Below are 21,349 nucleotides of genomic sequence, written 5' to 3'. Positions count from 1 at the left end.
ATGGGTTTTTTTACACTAGTGTAGTGTCTATTGGGATGAAAAAATAACATAAAAGAATGGGAGATTTGTTTGCGTCGCATTCCGCAAATATAACGGGTTTTTTATACTAGTGTTTCAAAGCGGGGATACTCGTTTGCGCCATATTCCGCGAGAAGCTCGTGGGCATGTGGGACTGCCTTGCTAAGGTTGGTCTCGGATTGCCCTTTGAAGCCCCATCAACATTGCACTTAAGTAAACCGGTGGAAGGAGGGGTTAGTCCAACCCCCGCACCTTTGAGGCCTTTGTAAAGGAGTCAGCCTTATGTCATTCAAATTTCTCATGATGTGATCTGTGCCATAGGGGCGGGCCTTATGTTAAGTGAAAATGTGTTTTTTCAACTTGACTAAACACAACTGGCCATAGGTTCTGAGTTTAGCCCTCATTTTCCCATAGGTTGAAGATTCAAAACCTATGTGTCCAGTAAAATTGCAGTTGGTGGGCAATCCTACTCATGTATATCTTCTGGCGCTCCTACCCGAGGACCGATATTTGCTAATCTCTCTAACATGTCATTGAGCCATATTTATAGTCCAAAGGTGATTTTCCTCTGATCTACCATTTTTTACAAAAAAAACAAAAAAAAAAGTAAAAACTTGTTTCCAATCTAATAAAAATATGGGTGTTTTGAGAGTCGACCTTTATATTAAATCTATCATTTTATGCATGTTTTTATAATAATTGTGTTTTTTTTTAAACAAATGAGATTGGCATAATAAAGATAGAAGCTTAGGAACACGACTCTATCTTTTTATGCCTATTTCTGTTATATTATTCCTAAGAATGATTTCATTTATACTATTCAGTCAACATTCATTTTTGTATGGTTGGTCAGAAGTATAATTAGGGTGTGGTAGACTGGTAGGTAAAATGATGAATGGGGCTGAGATGAAGGATTGTAGAAAATGAATATGGAATCATGTTGTGTAGAAAGGATGGACGATAACACATTATTGTTGGGCACTATGATACAATGGAGGAAAGAAATAAGTGACGAAAACATCTTGAGAGAAACTCTCTATCAAGGTTGGATCTGTAAGAAATGTTTTTTTTTTGAAAATAGAAATTGTATTGATTGAATGAGGATGAGGAAATAGACATGGATGTACGCTCATAAAGGGTCAAAAAGTAACAAAATCAAGCAACAACAACGAACCAAAATAAAAAGCAACCAACCCAAAAGAACGCAGGGAAAAAGTCCCCCTAAAAGCTTATACCGCCTATACACAACGCCCAAAGAAAACCACCAAAGGCCTACAAGATACCCAAAAAAACCCCTAAGACCCTAAAAACCCAAGACCTCAACTCTAGGCAAAATCGAGAACCACCCTCAAACAAAACTAAGGATCATTGTTGCGTGCACGGATCTGAGTTGCTATGTCGAAGAGGGCATATTCATCTTAGCAGTCATACTGCATACCCAGGCGTTTCCCCATCAGAATAGCACTGTGGGCACGCGTCATGATGCCAAAAGGCTTAGAGAGCTCCTCAAGCAACACCATCAGCTCTCTCCCTGACACCATCGAGGCTCCAACGTCTGGTGGCGTAGGACCAATGTCATTCTCTAAAAGACCCTGCTTCTTGCTACCTGCCGCCACTGCCTTCTTTGTGCCCCTAGCCTTAGGAATTTTTCACAGCAGCACGTTGTTCAGGCAACTCAACAAAAACATCATGCACCTGCACAACCTCAAAGACAGTGCCCAAAGAGGGAAATTGGGAAACAACATATGGTTAAAGGTTAGTAGATGCAACAGGAAAAACTCAGTTTGAAATTTCAGGAAAAAGAACCAAGGGAGTAGCGTCGTGGTCCATCGGGCAGCTTCTGACAAGTCCAGTGAGCATCAAGTCTTCATCTTCAGACAAATCCAAGGCAACCCAAGCCTCCTCTTCTCCAACAGTGGCAGTAGCTCCCTCTGCCACTGCCGAGCTTAGAACACTTTGCTTGGCCAACTCATGTCGTGAAAACCTCGCCAAAGCCACCGAGGCGCATCACCTAGTCGAAAACCATTGAGGAAAATCTAACAAAACCTTAAGAACGAAAATAAAATGAGGCAATGCCAATTTTCTAGTTATACTATTCACCAGCAAACAATACAATATATAAATGTTGCATGATTACATCCTCCAAGAAATTATTCTTCTATAAAAAATAGATCTAAAAGAATTGAAAAACATTCCTCCAATAGTATTGTTTTTGCTTCTATATAGTTTAACCCTTTTTCATTACTTCGTGTGGCGGTCAATTTTAGCTTATTTAAAAAAATTGATGATTCAGTTCATAGTCAAATTTCCAAATAGGTTAACATTAGCGGCATTGCAATTTTTATCAGATTTTTCAACTAAGCTAAATAGTCATGGCTACAGAGGAGAGTCGCATTATGCTATCAAGATTATCCTCTCCTCTAGATGAACATGTGATACTACAGAGACATAACAAGTGTCATATGAAGAAGAGGTATTTTGAGGAACAACCCCTCAAAGGGTTCTCTATCTCCACTTTTTCTTGGTGTAGCCAGACTTTTTTCCATTTCAACTTATTAATTGATAAGAATTTATGGAATTAAAATTACGTAACATTTTCAACTTCCATCTACAAGGCATTTCAAAATAAAATCTCATTTATTTGAAAGCACAAAAACATTACATAAAAGTAAAAAAAAAAAGTGTGTATAATTTGTAATGATTAGGTTAAAAAATATGGAAAATCCAATTACTTTCAAGTACTTAGGTTTTCCAATGATCAGTGGCAGAGTATTATTTAACTAAAAATAATATGATTAGCTAATCATATTATTTTTTGAAAGTAATTGGATTTTCCATATTTTTTAACTAACTACAAGGCAGGGTATGAAAGAAAGATTTGAGAAAAAAATAATATGATTTGAGACCTTTTTCAACATGAAAGAGTTGAAAGTTGAGACCTAACTACTTGAAAGAGTTGAGACCTTTTTCAAGTTGAGACTTTTTTCAAGTTGAGACCTCTTTCAAGTTGAGACCTTTTTCAACGTGAAAGAGTTGAGACCTTTTTCATATGATTTGAGACCTTTTTCAACATGAAGGCGACTCTTCCAGCCTGCTAATCTCCTCTCAATTTTGTCCACAAGAAAATCAAAATCACCATGAGATACTCTGCCACTGATCATTGGAAAACCTAATTACTTTTAACTTCCATCCACTAACTTTCAACTCTTTCTCTCAAATGCTCACCTTTGATATTGCTGTTGGTGCTTATGTCTGGACTTGCTCGGCAGTGTATGCTAGTCCCGTGGCTATGCAGAGAGAGGCCCTTTGGGAGCATTTATCTTATCTTCGAGGTAGTGTTTCAAGACCTTGGCTTGCAGTAGGCGATTTTAATGAGATTCTTTACCCTTCGGAGGTGAGGGGAGGTGCTTTCCTTCCTGGGAGAGCTCTCCGTTTTGCTTCTGCTCTGGATAATTGTGATTTGATTGACCTTGAGGCGAAGGGGGGTCAGTTCACTTGGCATCGGAAGGAAAGGGGAATCCTTCGTATGTCTAAGAGATTGGACCGGGCCTTTGCTGATAGTGACTGGAGACTTGCTTTTCCTGAGGCTTATGTAGAGGTTCAAACAAGGATGCATTCTAACCACAACCCTATTATAGTTAGATGCAATGTTCCTGGAGAGGGTCCTGTTGAGAGGCCATTCTGTTACCTTGCAGCTTGGGCTAATCATGATGGCTACCGATCTATTGTTAGCAATGCTTGGAGGAGCCCGGGGGGAATACTGCGTGATAAGCTCTACCGTGTCCAAACTGACTCGATCTCCTTTAATAAGCACACCTTTGGAAATATCTTCCAACGGAGGAGGCATGTGGAGGGCCGGCTTCGAGGAGTCCAGAGAGAACTTGATGTTCGGGTGACTTCTAGTCTAGTCCAGCTTGAGGCTCAGCTTCAGGCGGAGTACCGAGATATCTTGCGGAATGAGGAGCTTCTTTGGTACCAGAAGTCCCGAGAGCAGTGGGTTAGATTTGGTGATCGTAACACTGCTTTTTTCCACACACAAACAGTTATCCGTAGGAAGAGAAATAAAATTCATAGACTTCAGTTGATGGATGGCTCTTGGAGCTTAGACGAGGGTGTGCTTCAGAGACAGGCCCGGGATTTTTTCATGGATTTGTTTTGCTCTGGGGGGATACTTTGCTTGACCACTTTCAGGTGCTGAACTTTCTGTCTATTCCTGAGGATTGCCGACTGGATCTTCTTGAGCCTGTCACCATTGAGGAGGTAAAAAGAGCTCTTATGTCCATGAAGTCGTTCAAAGCCCCAGGGCCTGATGGCTTTCAACCTGCGTTCTTCAAACAGTATTGGGATATTGTTGGGGAGGATGTTTGGAGGGTGGTCAGTGATGCGTTTAGTACAGGTACTATCGATCCTTCACTAGCTGAAACTTTGATTGTTTTGATCCCCAAAGTTGATGTTCCTAGTCAGATGAAGGAGTTTCGACCCATTAGTCTGTGTAACGTTGTTTATAAAATAATCACGAAGGTGCTGGTCCTTCGTATCCGCCCTTACTTGGATCAGTTTATTGGCCCCCTCTAGTCTAGCTTTATTCCGGGGCGGGGGACCACTGACAATGCTATCTTGGCTCAGGAGGCAATTCACTTCCTTGATCACTCTAAAGCAAGAAACGGCTCTATGGCTTTCAAAATTGATTTGGAAAAAGCTTATGACAAGCTTTCTTGGGGGTTCTTGGAGGAAACTCTTAGGGAATTTGGGTTTCCAGACCTCATTATTCGCCTTATCATGAGCTGTGTGTCTTCATCCAGGCTTGCTCTCCTTTGGAATGGTTCTAGGCTCCCTTGGTTTAGCCCTGTTCGGGGTCTCCGCCAAGGGGATCCGTTGTCTCCCTACCTTTTTGTTATGTGCATGGAGAAGCTTTCAGTTCGTATTCAGAATGCAGTGGATGCGAGTTTGTGGCATCCAATATCTCTTTCTAGAGGTGGTCCTCCTCTCTCTCATATTTTCTTTGCAGATGACGTGCTTCTTTTTTGCAAGGCCTCTAGATCACAAGTTGAGATGGTTGCTGAAATTTTGGAGGACTTTGGCTCGGCATCAGGTTTGAAAGTTAGTGCTGCGAAATCAAAGGCTTTGTGCTCTAAAGGGGTTCCCCAAAGTACCCGTCGAGATATTGCAGTTGTTTGTCCCATCAGAATTGTTCGGAACCTGGGCAAGTAATTAGGTTTTCCAATGATCAGTGGCAGAGTATCTCATGGTGATTTTGATTTTCTTGTGGACAAAATTGAGAGGAGATTAGCAGGCTGGAAGAGTCGCATTCTCAACACAGCAGGAAAAATTTGTCTTGCTAGGTCTGTTATCACAGCAATTCTCACTTACTATATGCAAGCGGTCTGGCTCCCCAGGAAGACAATCCATTCGATTGATAGAGCGGCTCGAAACTTTATTTGGTCTAACTCCGCTGCTAGCCGTGGGTGGCATCGAGTTAAGTGGGAGATTGTTACTCAGCCCAGGCATGTCGGAGGACTTGGGATTAGAGACGCAGCGCTTGCAAATACCTCCCTGCTTGGCAAACTAGTGTGGAACTTGTTACAACAATCTGATAAACTATGGGTCCAAGTGCTTACCCATAAGTACATAAAAGACCATTCTTTGTTGGAAGTCTCGGCCAAGCCTAGTTCTTCTACCCTTTGGAAAGGGGTGTTGCGTGCTAGAGATGAATTAAAGGACGGGTTTGGTTTCAAGTTGGGGAACGGTGAGTCCTCTTTTTGGTACCATGATTGGAGTGGTCATGGAAACTTGGCAAATCACATCCCTTATGTGGATATTCATGAAATCCACGTGTCTCTTAGAGATTTGGTGATTGGAGGGGATTGGGTCACGACTAGTTTGTATATTGTTGTCCCTTCTTTGATTCTGCAGAAGCTGCACGACATCACTCCCCTGGTGGATGATAGACTCCATGATCATTGGACGTGGAAGAAGGGGAGACAAGGTGTGTTTACTGCTGCTGCTGCATACTCCTGGCTTCTTGAGTCTTCTTCCCAGCTCCCCCCCTCTACACCCGATTCCTGGAAATGGATTTGGAAAATTCGGGTTCCGGAAAAAATTCGGGTCTTTGTCTGGTTTATCATGCAGGGTGCGATCCAAGTCAATAGCTTTCGGTTCAGATGCAAGCTTGCAAATTCCCCTGCTTGCCCGCGCTGTCAACATCAATTCGAGGACATCTTGCATTGCCTCAGGGACTGTAGAATTGTGCGTGATGTATGGGTTCGGCTTAATGCTCTTGGGTGGCCAGGCTTCTTCGTGAGTAATGCCCAAGCCTGGGTAAAATCGCAAGCTCAAGGTCCTCATGCTTCTCTGTTTTTGACAGCAATATGGGGTATATGGAGATGGAGGAATAATGAAGTCCTAGGTGATAACGATTGGACAGTGGTAAGCACTGTGAATTGGATTATTACGGAGCACAGGGACTATGATCTATTACTCACGAGAGGTCTATCGTAGTCCATGGTCGACGATGCTCCAGTCCGTTGGGCTCCCCCTGTTTCCGGTGAGTACAAAATGAACTCAGATGGGGCGTTTAAGCATGATGATGATCGAATGGGAATGGGTGGCATTGTTCGGGATGCCCATGGTGCTTGGATATCTGGTTTCTATGCAGGTAGCCTCGGAGGAGATGCTCTTCGGGCGGAGATTGCAGCTCTAAAGCATGGTCTAACACTGTTGTGGAATGCCAATGTTAGGAGAGCTACTTGCGAAGTTGATTGTTTGGATATTGTGGAAGCTTTGGAGAATGATCGGTATCAGTTTCATGCCTTGGCGCCTGAGCTCCTGGATATTCGTCTTCTCCTGGATCGGGATTGGACTGTTACTCTTGCTTACGTCCCTAGAGAGGCGAATGCAGCAGCTGATTGCCTTGCAGGACTTGGAGTTAGCCTCCTTTGCCCCCTGACTTGTCTTGAGAGCCCTCCTCAAGAGCTTCAGCCGATTCTGGCTAGAGATTTGTTAGCTTTGTAGTTTTTGTTTCTTGTCTGTTTATTTTCCGATGTACCAAAAAAAAAAATTGTTATGATAGATGAAAGAGAAAATAAAAAATAACTTTAATTTGTGTGATAAAACATATATCCACTCTTGTTTTTTATTTTATTAAAAAAACCCTCAAAAATAATTATTTTAGACAACTAAAATTATTTTTTTCATGTGAAAAAAAACACTCTATAAAGAAGGAACACAATATTTCAAAGTAAACAGGACAAATTTTAAGTCAGATATCTGAATATGCGTTTGAACCCCTCTGCTAGGGTTTCTAGGTCAGGCGATTCAGGGACGACGGCGGTGAATCAAAAGGGCTCGAGGGCGGCTCGCGGCGAGGCAACGTGGATGGCGAGGCAGAAGGCGGAGAGCTAGACGGTGAAGCAGATGTGGAGCGGGTGGAAGCCACGACTGAGGGAGGAAGTGATTTTCGGTGTTCATCGATGGAATCGAAGAGAAGGTCGGTTATCTTCATCTCCGCGCTATCTGCTTGAAGTTTGGCGAGGTTACCAACCTCTTTATCCAACGTTAAAGAAAGATTGGAAGAATTTTTTGATTTGCCTTCGTACAATATGGTTTTAGAGAACAGGCGCTGAAGGCGATTCAAGGTCTTGATGGGCTTAAGTTGGGGAGTGCTTCTATATCGGTTTCCATTGCCAGGCTCCCTCAGGTAGGCAATTCAATTTCGTGCACTTCTGGTTTGGGGTCTCAGACTGTTTCTGAACAGGGAAAGCGACTCTTTACTTTTGTGAATCAATGGAAGGTTAGTAATCCTCACCCATCTTTTTTTTCCAGGCGAGATGTTGTCATGGGATGTAGGAAGGATACCGGCTTGTCTTCTTTTTCTAAGGATGAGTTAAGGATGCACGATGGTGTTGGGTGTTCGTTTGAAGAGGTTTTGAGAGTTTCGGATATGTTCCTTTTTCCATAGATTTCAGGTTTCAGTTTTGGTTTGGCTGGTGAAGCGAGAGAAGTAGAAGGGAGAGATGGCGACGTCGATGGTTGTTTGGTTCTGGGTTCGGCTCGGAAGGAGCAGTGGTCCAAAGATGGTTTAACTGTTGCTGAGGCGATGGGTGCGGAGGTATTGCAGGGTGGTGTTCACTATGTTGCATCTTTTTTAGGCTTAAGGGGGTTGTGGGAGAATGGCCTTTCTTTCCTTCTCCACGGTCCCTCGACTTGGAAGTGGAACCGGAACCTCTCCTTTGATCTTTGCTATAACTTGTTGTTGTTCCCTCTCTTCTGTTGGTGACTTTGGGTATAAGGAGTTTGGTTGTTACGAGGACTATCCCTCTCTTGAATATGTGTCCTACGGTTTTGAGGTGTGGGTATGTGCTCTTGGAGAACATCAAATCTTTTGGATTGGTCACCCCTTGGTCTGGTGCAGTTGCAAATGAAGCTTCTCCGCTTTAGGTGGGTCAACTGGCTCTGCCAGTGTCTCCTCTTCCCTCGGCTTCTTCTGTTGGGAAGGGTGGAAGACGCTGGTTCAGTGCTTGAGGAGGGAACTTCTGTTGATGAGCTAGTTCAGCAACCCCGTTAGCGCGAGCGTCCTAAAAAGGTCCCTCCTTCTTGCCAGAGAACCATTGCTCGACCCCGATCTGGGAGTTGGTGCGGGATGACTTTGAGGATGCTTGCGCCTCTTTGCCCTTGATGTTGTCGACCTCTATTCCTGCTAGTGGTGGACCTTACTTCACGCGTTTGAAAAATACGTGGCTTCTGGGAAAACCCTTGGGGCTAGAGTTTGAGGGAAGCGACGTAGAGGCCATTCAAGGGTTGGAAAAGGTTTATGAGGAACATTTTAAGACTTAATTTATGTATGTACATCTCGGGCGGGTTTTGTGTAATTTAAGGGGTTTCTCTTTGGCTCGTGCTCTTGGCTAGTTTGCCTTTGTTCGTAGATCCTGGTTAGGGGTATTTTGGCTTAGAGGGGTTTTCTTTTGTTTGTTGAGGTGCCTCGTTATTTTTGGGGTTATCCTCGCTCCCTAAGGGTGATGTCCTTAGGGGTTTTTGGTGGATATCAATATATAATCATTTATCTTCTAAAAAAAAAGAATGACAAACTTAAAAAATGCAGTAACCACCAAGAAAAAAGAAGAAAAAAATTCAACGAAATTCAAACTAACCAATAAAACTAATAGTTAGAAACTTACTCATGGAAGTTGGAATTAGTGGCTTCCAACGAGCGTGTCCCCTACTTCACTTAACACATTCACCTCTGCCATAAGGTTGAATGCTGAATACCGGCAATTGCGCCATCATCGAAGTCAGCTGTCTCTAGTTAAGCTTATGCTTCTGAGGCCCCCCTCCCCGTTTTCACCACATGTTCCAAACTTGTTGTCTCAGACGCTTCTCCAACCATGAGTTTCCATTCAACCTTGACTTTGGCACTATGTGGTGCAATGTCGTTGTCACCAGTGGAGGTGTGTGCCGTCACTTCCTCTTGTTTGGTTCGAGTTCGTTCTTGGTGGAGTTTGGACATGAGACATCATAACAATTTAGTTCAAGCCCTCCATGGATGAGATTGAGATTGGGATTTTAGGGTGATGTGTGAAGAAAAGTAAGAATCTTGGCTTGTGAGTGCAGAAGAAAAGTGGGCTTGCAGTGGTTATGAAGATTGAGGTGTTTGAAGTATCATATAGTACTGTAGAAAAGGTTCGAGAGAAAAACAAGTATATTTAATCTCTCTTTTTTTGCCGAAACTATTCTTTACTCTATGTATTAATTTTTACTTTCTTGAACTCGTTTTCAGAAAAAAAAAAAAAAAAAAAAAAAAAAAAAATGAATGTAACTAGTTCTTCCTTTGTTGAAATTTGAACTCAAATTTTAATATAACAATCTTACGATCACTAATAAAACATAAAATATTTTTCTTAAACGAAATAATTATTCGCGACAACCTTATAAACTCATACAAAAACATTATCCTTTTAAAGACTTGCAATAGAAAAAATGTCATTGTAAACTTAAAAAAGAAAAAATAAATTTGTTCTCCAAAATTGAACGCATGAGAGGGACAATAAAGATTTCGACATCTAAGGAGCACTGACACCAACGACATCCGCAAATGGTCACTTTTGTTCTCCATCAGGCTGTACGAGTTCACATTCAAGGACAACACCGCAAACAGATTCATAATACATGTTATTATCTCCATGGATGTCATGTTATGGCACTTCATCTCTTGTCTAAGAAAGAGGTGGAGTCTCAGTTATGCCATCAGTTGATGATGTTGGCAACACTGCTGATATTGGTGTAGGACAGATGATCTCCCCTTTTGTCATCCTAGGAACTTTATGCAGATCTCCTCTTGCAGAATCTGGGTTACCTGGGATGTTTGAAGCAGTAGATGATCCACATGACTGCCTTCTCTTCATATGATTGCTTATGTTTTGCTTGAAAGTTGCCAATATAAGCTGATGAAAAAAAAGAGTCTAAAGTTAATTTAAAAATTGCCATTCAATGATGCAACATAATGGTGAATAATAATTAAGATATAGTACTTCAAACTAAATTCAATTTCCATGTCCACTATACATGCAAGGAATTAACAATCATTCTATGTTTGAGAAAAAGTAACTTAATGCAAATAAACATTTGATTATACTATTTTAGAGTATAAAAATTGTTGTTAGGGTATGATGAATATAAGTGCTTACCTATGATATGACTCATATGGGATGTCTCATTGTTTGTATGCATACATAAACAATGTGATACTAATGATATGCTTGGATTAGTCAGAATTCACTTTTACACCCAACTCACGACATATTTTCCGATAATTAATTTTATATTTTAAGTCAACTATAAGTGAAATTTTAAATACATACTTAAAGGTCTTCAAAAGTTAATCATTGGAATGTTCCTCCAAGGCTATCAATCATCAGAGTACAACAAATTCCAAAGCAAAGTATAAAGGTTATACATAAGTTCATGTGTATTTATTAACTATTCTAATATTTAATTTTTTACTAATTGATTGATTCATCTATCAAATATGTTTTGAAACTAAGTGGTGCTTCAAGACTCAAAAACTTTAATTCCTTCAATGAAATCAAAGGATACATATAGAGTAAAAAAGTTAACACACATAAACTAGATTCACTTCAATCTTATATGGATGTCAAAAAATTCTTACGCGAACAGGGCCAGCGGCTATCAAGGAGCTTGTAATGTTCCCTCCAAACATCTCTCCATCGGGTTTAAGCAATGAAATCGCGAACTTGAAGGTTTTTGTAAGAGGACCACCAACTTCAGTAGAATAGGTGCATGATCCATTTAATGATATAATTTGAAAGTAGCCCTGTATGCAGCAAGATGAAATATAAAAATAAAATTTCAATACAAATACATACAATTTTTTTAGCAGGTCTATACATGACATGCAAAATTTAGGTTCCTTCAGAGTTGAACATTAATTAAAGAAAATGATAAGAAAATAAAAGGAAGCCAATTCGAAGAATAAATGGATAGGGCCATTGTATAAAAAGGTTAAGGTTTTGTGTCCATGAAATGATGTAGTGGCTTGTGCTGTTGTGGCCCATTTAGGCGAGTTTGTAGTGGTCCAACGCATTTTTGGGTTAAATTTGGTTGAGCTAACTTTAAATGAGCTGCTACATTGTTAGCCCAACTTACCATTTAAGGGTTAAATAAGGCAGCAGACAATTTGTTTCTGAAATGGTAACTTAAAAGTAATTTTAAAAAGTTAATTTAGAATAAAACAATCATTTCTCCACCACATAAATATGCAAACTGATTATGAAAAATATACTATTCTTGAACTTTACTAGCACATTCCACACTTTAACTCGGGTTCCTAAGGTCATCCCTTCGAGCTCAGCCTATTTTGACACCTCTAGTAGTGGGAGTATATTCACTACATTTTGATCTATACAACCAAGGGTACTGTTTTTTTAGTGCATACTATATACTATATATAATATGTTTTCACTCCTCGGATTTTTCTTTACCATTCTAATTCTCTATCATTAACCAAATTTGAGATATCATGTGGTAGTGAAGAATTTAAGTTAATATTATTACGCACAAGATTGTTTCCACAATTGTATTGTACCTCATATCTCAATAGGTTATTAGAATCAGGTTGGAGAAAGGCAACACTTGAAACATGACCATGAGCAAAAAGTAGACTAACTGACAGAGGACCTGCCTGATAAAATGGTGTTATCTTGCTCATCACATCCTGAAAATCATAAAAAATTATAACTCTACATGGAAATAACAGTAAAACAAAGTAAAAGTTTAAATTTGAAAATTTTTCTTATGAGTTTCGTATTACCTCCCCAGTGTTCACATCCACCACATGAGATGTGAAACCTCGACCAGCTAACACTGCAACAAACCCCCATGCAAAAAAAAATTAGAAGGCATAAATATGTATTAAGCACAAGCTTTGGGAACAAAGCTAAAAGCGAAAAAGAAAGGAGGGTGATTAATACAACAAAAAGATAACCACCAACCATTGAGTAGCAGCCCTATCAAAAGAAAAACACAAACAAAAGGAAAACCCAACAGTCTACCAAGATTTACAAGAGAAACCTAAATACACCAAAAACCAACCAAAGAGCTCAAGGATGAGAAAAAAATAGAGCTTTAAGCATGAGGAAAAAACATATAAAAATCCTACCCTAGTCATTTAACAATATGAAGTCTTGAGAATCCCACCATTTTCACTAACTAGAAGTGTTATTTAAGCTAACTACTAAGTTTGTATTTGAAATAATGAAGTTTTTTTTTTAATTTATTGTCATATCTTTAAAATATAATTTTTTTGACAATGTAAAAAATATTTACATTGTCAATGCATATTATTCTATCTATTTGTTCTGTTAAAGCATTACTATAAACATAAAATGATAAACAAGTATCTAAATATGAGTATTTTATTAGATATAAAAATTTAAAGTGCTGACTGAAAAAACATGATTATTGTGTATAGTAATTAAGAAAAGTAATAATTATTTTTATTGATCTATGTTTTTTAAATTAATAACTATTTAAAAAAATTTACTTCACATTGATTTAATATAAAGCCTCATTTAATATATAACAACATGTGATGCGATTTTATGTTAATTAACTTGATTTAATGTTATTAAATAACGAGGAATGTCATTAACTATATAGGGGTGAATAAAGTCAACAAATTTTGGGATGGATTGTATATCTTTCACATTTTACTCATTAATATATATTCTGCTTTCGAATAAAAAGTCAACAAATTAAATCAATTTGTAATATTTTTATTTTTACTTTCAATAAAAATGTAAAAATATTTTCTATTTTCAGAATATATAGAATTCACATTGATTAAGCTCTCTTATGTATATTGTTACTTCACATTGTGATATTCGATTTAGTGTTTACTCTTTAATTTTTATTTAATTTATCTTTATTTTAAAATATTTTAAGTAGTGAGTGTCATGAACTATTGTGATATTATTATATTTATTTTATTTCAAAACTATATTAAATCACAAGCTTATTATTTTTTTCTTTTGTAATTTGATATTTATGTTAATCTTGCTATTATTATTTTAAGCCTATTATTTTTTTTATTTTGTAATTGATTATTTCTAACTTATTATTTTTTACTTCAAAACTAAAACTGATCACAAGCTTAACCATGACACGACTTTTTAGGATAAACAAGTAAAGATAAACACTTTTGTTTTTATCACTTTTATGTTGTGTTTGGTTTTAAGTATCTTATTAATTGATAAGAATTTATGGATCTAAAATTACGTAACATTTTCAACATTCATCTACTGGGCATTTGAAAAGAAAATCTCATTTATTCGAAATCACAAAGGCATTGCATAAAAGTAAAAAAAAAAAGTGTCTATAATTTGTAATGAATAAGTTAAAAGGAGTTAGTCATATGAAAAATAGTTATAAAAATACCCAATTTCAACTACAAACTAAATGAATTAGCAAAAAAAAAAAAGAGAAAAACAGAATGGTAGGTTGTTGTTATAAATATTTAATACAAATTCAGTCAACACATCGCTTGTGGATCAAACCCAAAAATATATTCCCTCAATAGTTTAGGCAAGACCTAAAACATCTAAACATAATCATTTTGTATAAACAGGAAAAAAATGTCCAATTGAGATTAATAGTATGTTTCTCTTTTTCTAAATTTTTTTAATAAAAAAATTCATTTTTAAAACTTTTAAGGGCTTTGTTTGTGCTACTTAAAAAAGTAATTATTTATAAAAAAATAGAAAATAAAATTATTTTCAAAAAATAATATGATTATCTCAAAAACACTGTTATGATAGATGAAAGAGAAAATAAAAGAAATAACCTTAATTAGTATAAAAATACATATATTTGTTCCTTCTTTTTAAAAAAATATCCAAAATAATTATTTTATACAACTAAAATAAAAAAAATTATGTGAAAAAAAAAGAAAATCTATAAAAAAGGACACAAAATATTTCTATGTAAACATGACAATCTTCAAAAATGCAGTAATCACCCAGAAAAAAGAAAGAAAGAATATGAAAAATTTAATGCAAATGAAAACAAACCAATAGATCAAATAGAAAGAATCTTACTAATGGAAGTCGGAATTTGTGGCTTCGTAGAACCCCGAGGGCGTCCCCTGCTTCGCTTAACATTTTCACCTCCGCCATAAGGTTGAATGGCGAATACCGGTGGCTGCGCCGTCACTACAGTCAGTTGGCTCTCGTTAACTTTGTACTTTCGAGGCCTCCCCCTCCCCCTTTTCACCACATGTCCAGAACCTGTCGCCTCAGACGCTTCTCCAGTCACGAGTTTCAGTGCAACCTCGACTTTGGCACCATGTGGTGCGATGTCGATGTCACCAGTGGCGGTGTGTGTCGTCACTTCCTCCTTGTTTGGTTCGAGTTCGTTCTTGCTGGAGTTCGCGGCATGAGACATCATAACAATTTGGTTCAAGTCCTCCATGGATGAGATTGAGATTGAGATTTTAGGGTGATATGTGAAGAAAAGTAAGAATCTTGACTTGTGGTATGAAGATTGAGGTATTTGAAGTATTATATAGTACTGCAAAGAAGGTTCGAGAGAAAAACAAGTCTATTTAATTCAACTATATTCATGAATGTCGATGTATTTGTCTTCAGTTCTGACGTCGCCACGATACGTCAGCAATTGAAAAATATCATAAATACAAGTCATTTATGTGTATGTTTATATAAAGATTAAAGTCAACTATAACATTTATTGGGGAATTTTCATCATGAATGGAATTAATAGTTTTCGGAGCGTTTTTGGAAAAGTAGGGATCTTTGTGTGATTATTAAGAAATATAATGGTTGTTTTGTAACTATCAAGAAGTTAAGGGAACTTTCTTTAATTTATGAGTTTTAAGGGACTTAAATCTAATTAGTAAGAGTTGAGTGGATATTTTCCATACATGTAATTCCTTTCTCTAGTGTATCCTTACAATATTGCTTAGTAACTTGGTTACTTTTATTAAGGTTTGATTAGCAAAGTTCTTAAAGGACTAGGACCTGATCAACGGGCAAGGTGAGGACACTTCGGTCTTAGATTCATGTACTTGTGACGTATGTTGTGTGTCTTGTTTGAATTTATGTTATGCTATATATGCTTGATTGGAGTGGTGTGATGACACTTCGGTTCTAGAAAGTCTATATGGATGAATGCGCGATTTGTTTTCTTGAATGATGCGATGCTTCTATGCTTGTTTATTGCATGGTGACTATGATGTTGTTGTTGAGATGTTGCATCGTATGGTATGATATGATATTGTCGTGTTGTTTGGTTGTTGATTATAAGATATATGTTATGTTATGAGATGCTTTATATGTTATGATTTTTGCTATATGTTATGTCATGTGTGCAATGACATTGATATGATGATGTTGAATGATTGCCTATGACTTGCATGAGATATGAGATGAGGTGTGATTTGCATGGCATATGCATGATGATGAGAAGGGATCACGAGGTATTTGAAACCAGGTGGGTTATCTTTGCCAGACTAAGGCGACCACTGATACTTCGAAACCGTATAGGTTTCATCAACTGTGTAGGTTCGACATAAAGTTGACCAGAAGAAGTGGCATTTCCACGGCAGGTTACTACAGAGAAGTTGTAGTATACTAAGTGTCCGTGTAAGCATCCAAAAGTGACATTCCAAACAGTAGGTTACTATAAAGAAGCCATAGTGAATTGAGTTTTCGTGTGATTATCCCATCACCATGTATTGTTGTGCCGTATATTCGAATGTGTACAGAGAGTCTACATATAAACTAAATGACTTTTTAAATACTAACTTAAAATGAGTTGTCTTATCATATTTATGTATTTATGCCATGTCCATATGTTTAGGAAAGATACAAAGGGCTCAAATTATTTTACTCCTATGTTGTCAAGGACTTTAATTATCACATTGATAAGAAGTGGAAATTATTTAACAATCACACATAAGCTAAAGTTAATTTTCAAGTAATTTCAATTCAAGATTAGAGAGAACTTTAATTTAAAACACATTCCAAAATATAGGTATCCGTGCACAATTGGTAACTAATATGTTATCAATGGTTTAACATGTGCTTAATAGTTGATACAAATATCGAATTTTTATTATTTAGGAAGAGGTAAATAAATTGGTTAGGAAAATGAAATGTTGTTATGAGGCTTCAATAATGACATGAGTATGTTCAAAAAAAAATGACATGGGTGATATAACCAAATCCCAAAATAAATTCTCTCAAAATTAGTTGGGCCAGCCCTACAAAAATCAAAACACACCATTTAATTGAATGTTGTAAAAAGGAAAAATAAACAGCCCATCTTGATCTAGTTTTCTTTTTGGTTTTTCTCACCAACCATTTCTCTCACCACACTATCAATAATAGTTTTACAATTTCTTTTTTTTGAAATGAATAGTTTTACAAAAACTAACTTCCAGTAAGAATTGGCTTTCGAGAATATAACAATGATGTTGGGTGAGAAAGTGAATGGCGTTATAGTTATAGGTTCGGCCCATTTTATTTATGACAAAAAAATATTAAATAAAGATCACATATAATCATTATCATCACTCAATTTTATACGCCTTTTTTTTTTATACAAAGCAACCAAAGAGAAACCAAAACAAACACAGAAAACAGGAAAAACTAACGCCTAATAAAAGAAGTGCCTACTGCATCCGCAAGGAGGAGCGGAGCCAAACCCGGCGGCGGAGTAGCAACAACACTAAAGGCTAGCTCCTGCTGTTTATTTTCTTTATTTTTGTCATAACTTTTATTTTCGTATCACTATAAAGAAATCATAATAAAAAATTTGTTATCTTTGTTGTGGATACTGACGTGTTTTTTTTTTCATTTCCACTTTTTTTCTCCTTTGTATATTACTTACCCAACATGGTATATTCAAATAGAAACAATGAATTAATGAGTAAAACACAAGGTTGAGGCCGTTGAGCTATGTAAAAAAAATAATGCAGGTGCAAATGGGGAACTAAAACTACTGATATTTTAAAATAAGATTTAGACTTAACAAGATTTCATCATTGGAGTTGACTAATATGACACGAGATTTTATTAAAAGCTCATATGTTCCTTAGCTTTGCAACTATCAAAAGTGGAATCTTAAATAAAATAATGATTGTTTCTATGTCATTCAATACCAAAATCCAAGTGAAAATAGGGAGGAAAAAAACTGAATGTGAAAAATCATCATTTTTATTAAAAAGTATTACAAATCATTATCAACAAAGATTTTAAAAAATTCACCAAAAACTACATCAACAAAAAGAAAAAAAAAACTCCAAGTGTGCACGTATTTTACTCTTTCCAGGTGTGCGAGAAGCTCTTAGGCTTCTGAGTGCATGATTGGCTTGGAGTCGTCGTGCTTAACTATTTATCTCGGCCATTTTCTAGGTCAATTAGACACTATGTCAGTCTCATCGGGGTGATTTGTGCTTAGACCAGGTCATTCCGGCTAGTTGAGCCGGATGTGCCTAGAGCTCACCTATGGGTCCGTCCTCGGTGTTGTCTGGTTGTATGGTTGTATGGCTTTTAGAGTCGAGTGAAATTGCACTATGGTTTTAAATGAGGAACGTGGCTTTACCGACTGCAATGGTTCTATCATTTTTCAAGGGAATAAATGAGAGTACATGCATAATAGTCAATAATATCAAATTCCAGACAATTATTACAATATTGTTGAGATACGGTAGTAAAAGGCATTTTTGGGAAAGTGCTAAAAAGTCCACACCCATAAACAATAAAAATGTGTTAAATTAAAGATACACATTATATATACATGTTGAATAAGAACAAATAAGTTGAATAACATTAAGCAGAGTCATATTGCCTCTTGTGGCATTGCCCTAATTTTTATATAACACATTATTTAGTTAAGGCTTTTTAGCTCTAAGTCACTCATCCCACTTAGAGCTAGCCACACTACCAACATACACGGACACACTCTATTATGTTATTATTTTCTCAATTTTTTTAATTTAAAGTTTTAAAAACTTAGTTCAAAAGCTTTTGACTAAGAGCATGCTTGTTTTTCTTCAAATTTCTGTTTTCATAAAGACTAAAGTATGTATTGTTCGTTCTCCTTGCCTTTTAAATATAATTGCATACCTCGCTGTCCACAGTAACCAAACTAGAGAAAACGAGATTAAATCCCAAATTTTTTTATATGTTTTTGCAGCCAGTAATGACCATTCCTGCGCCAAGGATTGCAGGGAGTTAGACATTGCCAAAAAACAACCTTCCATGTTTATAATTCTATACCATAATCCTTGATCTTTGCACACAGCAGAAATAAGTGATCGCTTGATTCCTCCTGACCACCGCATAGCACGCACTTCCCATTATGTGGCTCAATCACTCCCCACTTTATAAGGTTATGTTTCGATGCTAGTTTATCATGGTAGGCTTGCAAAAATAGTAGGTTAACCTCAGGAGGAACCACCTTTTTGGCTTGCTCAGAGATGATGAAAATATGGATCATGGACCAGTTGTTTTTCTGCCCAAATGCACAACACTTTGATTGAGAAAAAACCATTCTGATTTAAGCACCAAATCAGGGAGTCACACACTCACACTCGTGTTCTGCTGGATAAATTGTGTTTATTGCCTCCTTAAAGGCAGCATATATGTGTAACTCCCAATCAAATTAAGAATTGTCTTCTGAAGTTAAGGTCCCATAGCCATTTCCCTCTCACGAACAATCCCATATTAGCAATCCAAGCATTTTTATTTGTGCTCATGGCTAAGATCCATGGGAATTTCTGGTACAGAGGTTTAGTATCAACCCACAATTCAAGCTAAAACCAGATATTTGTGCCATTTCCCACCTTGCACATCACATGTTCTTTCCACCCACTCGCTAGCATGGAATCTTCTTTTAAAACCCCAATTATAATTGTGATAACCGGGGACCAACCATCTCATCTCCCATTACTAGATGCAGCACACACACATAAAATCCAAAACACGTTTTGCAAGCATGGCTCTGATACCACTGAAGGGAATCATGTGGTTGATTACCATAGCCGAATGAGAATGACCTATATGAGATTACTTTTGCAATTTCGAGTCGAGTAGGACTATTATAAATGATAACATTCCATCTTTCCTATCAAGTATTTAACGCAGTTGCATTCACCGAAAAAAAAATTGCGATTTTAAATCGGGCGTGAATGATTCATGCAACCGAAAAATAAAAATAAAAGCGTTATATTGTTAAAAAATGAAATAGAATATGAAAATATCTTAATTAAGCAATGATTATTATTTTCTTAGTTTCAAAAAAGATTAATATTTCCTTAATTCTCTGTTTGGATCTATGAGTGGAAAATGAGAGGAAAAAAATATAAGAGGAAAGAATCTATCTATCTATCTATCTATCTATAAACTATATAAAGGAAGAGTTTTGGCAGCCTTAAGGGTAAGTTTGTTCCATGGACAATTCAGTAAATCTCCATATAATTAGTTAGAGATCTAATCCTGGCCGTCCGTAGCATTCAATCTTAGCCATTTGATTTTTTCCTTTTCAACTTCAGAACTCCTCGCTGTGTTTGAAGTTTGAACGTTCCGTTTTCCCCTTTTCCCCTTCATGTCTCCCTTTCGTTTTCGGTCTTCCAAGTTCCACCCCTTTATGGCTTCCTTTCGTTTCTGTTCTCCCACCTCTTCTAAAGGCGTCGTCTTTTTCCTTTTCGTTCACCATTCCACCTTTTCCTTTTGTGTTCTCCTTCATCATATTACGGGTAAGCACCTTTGTTTTTATGCTTTCTTTCTGCAATTTGATTCTTCGTTCTGATTTTCCCACCGGTTCTTCTTCTTATTTTATTCTCAGGTGGTGGCATTCTTCGGTTTGAGTTCTACGTTCAACGAGAGCTATTTGTATTGTAGTTCGGATTTTCTTTAATTTGGTAACCCTTCACGACATTTCTGAGTCTTATCTGCTTCACTGTTATACCCTGCCAGTCATTTATTTTTAAATTGTTCATTGATATTTCAATATCTTGGTGATTCCGTTTTATTTTTGAGTTGTCGTAACATGCTACTGAAAATATTCAAGGTAATGAATGACTTCTCCAACGTGCAGATTTCATAATTTTTGATTGCTAAGATGTGTGTGGACTTTGCTGATATTTTTTATTGTACTGCAGAGAGTACTTGCTCCGAAAAGCTTGGGATCCTGCAGGTTAGAGTTCCTAATTTGTGTGTTTTGTATAAAACTTATGGGACAACAATGGCTGGCCTCAGAGGTATAACTTGATTAAACTTTCATTGTATATTAAAGGCAGTTTGTTTTGTTTTGTTTTTATTTTATTTAGATACCACGATGAATGAATCAATCATTTTTTCTCTTTCCATTTAACCTAGCAATTGACTATGACTTTTACTCAGCATGTCCCCACATAATTTGGCATTTGATATATAGCATAAAGTGATGTTACATCGATTCAACTTGCAGCCAATATGGTATGTTACGAAACCATTTTCTCTGGAAACTGCTCTAGCTTCAATATCATAGGCAGAAACCTCCATTTTTCCTAATTGTACAATTTACCCTATCTTCTTCAATAAGCTGAGGTGCTGCAGGGTGTGATGGTAGAACCATCTCAAGAATATGTTTATTTTCCGCAATAGGAAATGCTCCTGTAGCATCTTTACAGATAGACAACTAACAACTAATTAACCACCTTATTCCACTTGATTTTTTCTTTACCCCTATATTTGCTTTTTCCTTCAATGTTATCAAGGTTGAGGTTTCCTCTTTGCTATTGTTTGTCACCTTCTCACTC

The 21,349-nt window shown here is 37.1% G+C and overlaps 1 protein-coding gene across 1 annotated transcript; it reads right to left on the bottom strand.

Annotated features, from left to right (window-relative positions):
- Positions 1 to 10,226: 10,226 nt before the first annotated feature.
- LOC130743659 (AT-hook motif nuclear-localized protein 10-like) lies at positions 10,227 to 14,997 on the bottom strand. Its single transcript, XM_057595892.1, has 5 exons — positions 14,625 to 14,997; positions 12,341 to 12,393; positions 12,116 to 12,244; positions 11,180 to 11,344; positions 10,227 to 10,454 (listed from the first exon to the last, which is right to left on the bottom strand). The coding sequence occupies exons 1-5, from the start codon at positions 14,995 to 14,997 to the stop codon at positions 10,227 to 10,229; spliced, it is 948 nt and encodes a 315-aa protein (XP_057451875.1).
- Positions 14,998 to 21,349: the final 6,352 nt, after the last annotated feature.

Source organism: Lotus japonicus, chromosome 3 (genome assembly GCF_012489685.1).
Source record: "Lotus japonicus ecotype B-129 chromosome 3, LjGifu_v1.2".
NCBI classification, from domain to species: domain Eukaryota; kingdom Viridiplantae; phylum Streptophyta; class Magnoliopsida; order Fabales; family Fabaceae; genus Lotus; species Lotus japonicus.
Note: the sequence above shows the minus strand (reverse complement) of the source record. Positions and strands in the feature narration are given on the sequence as shown.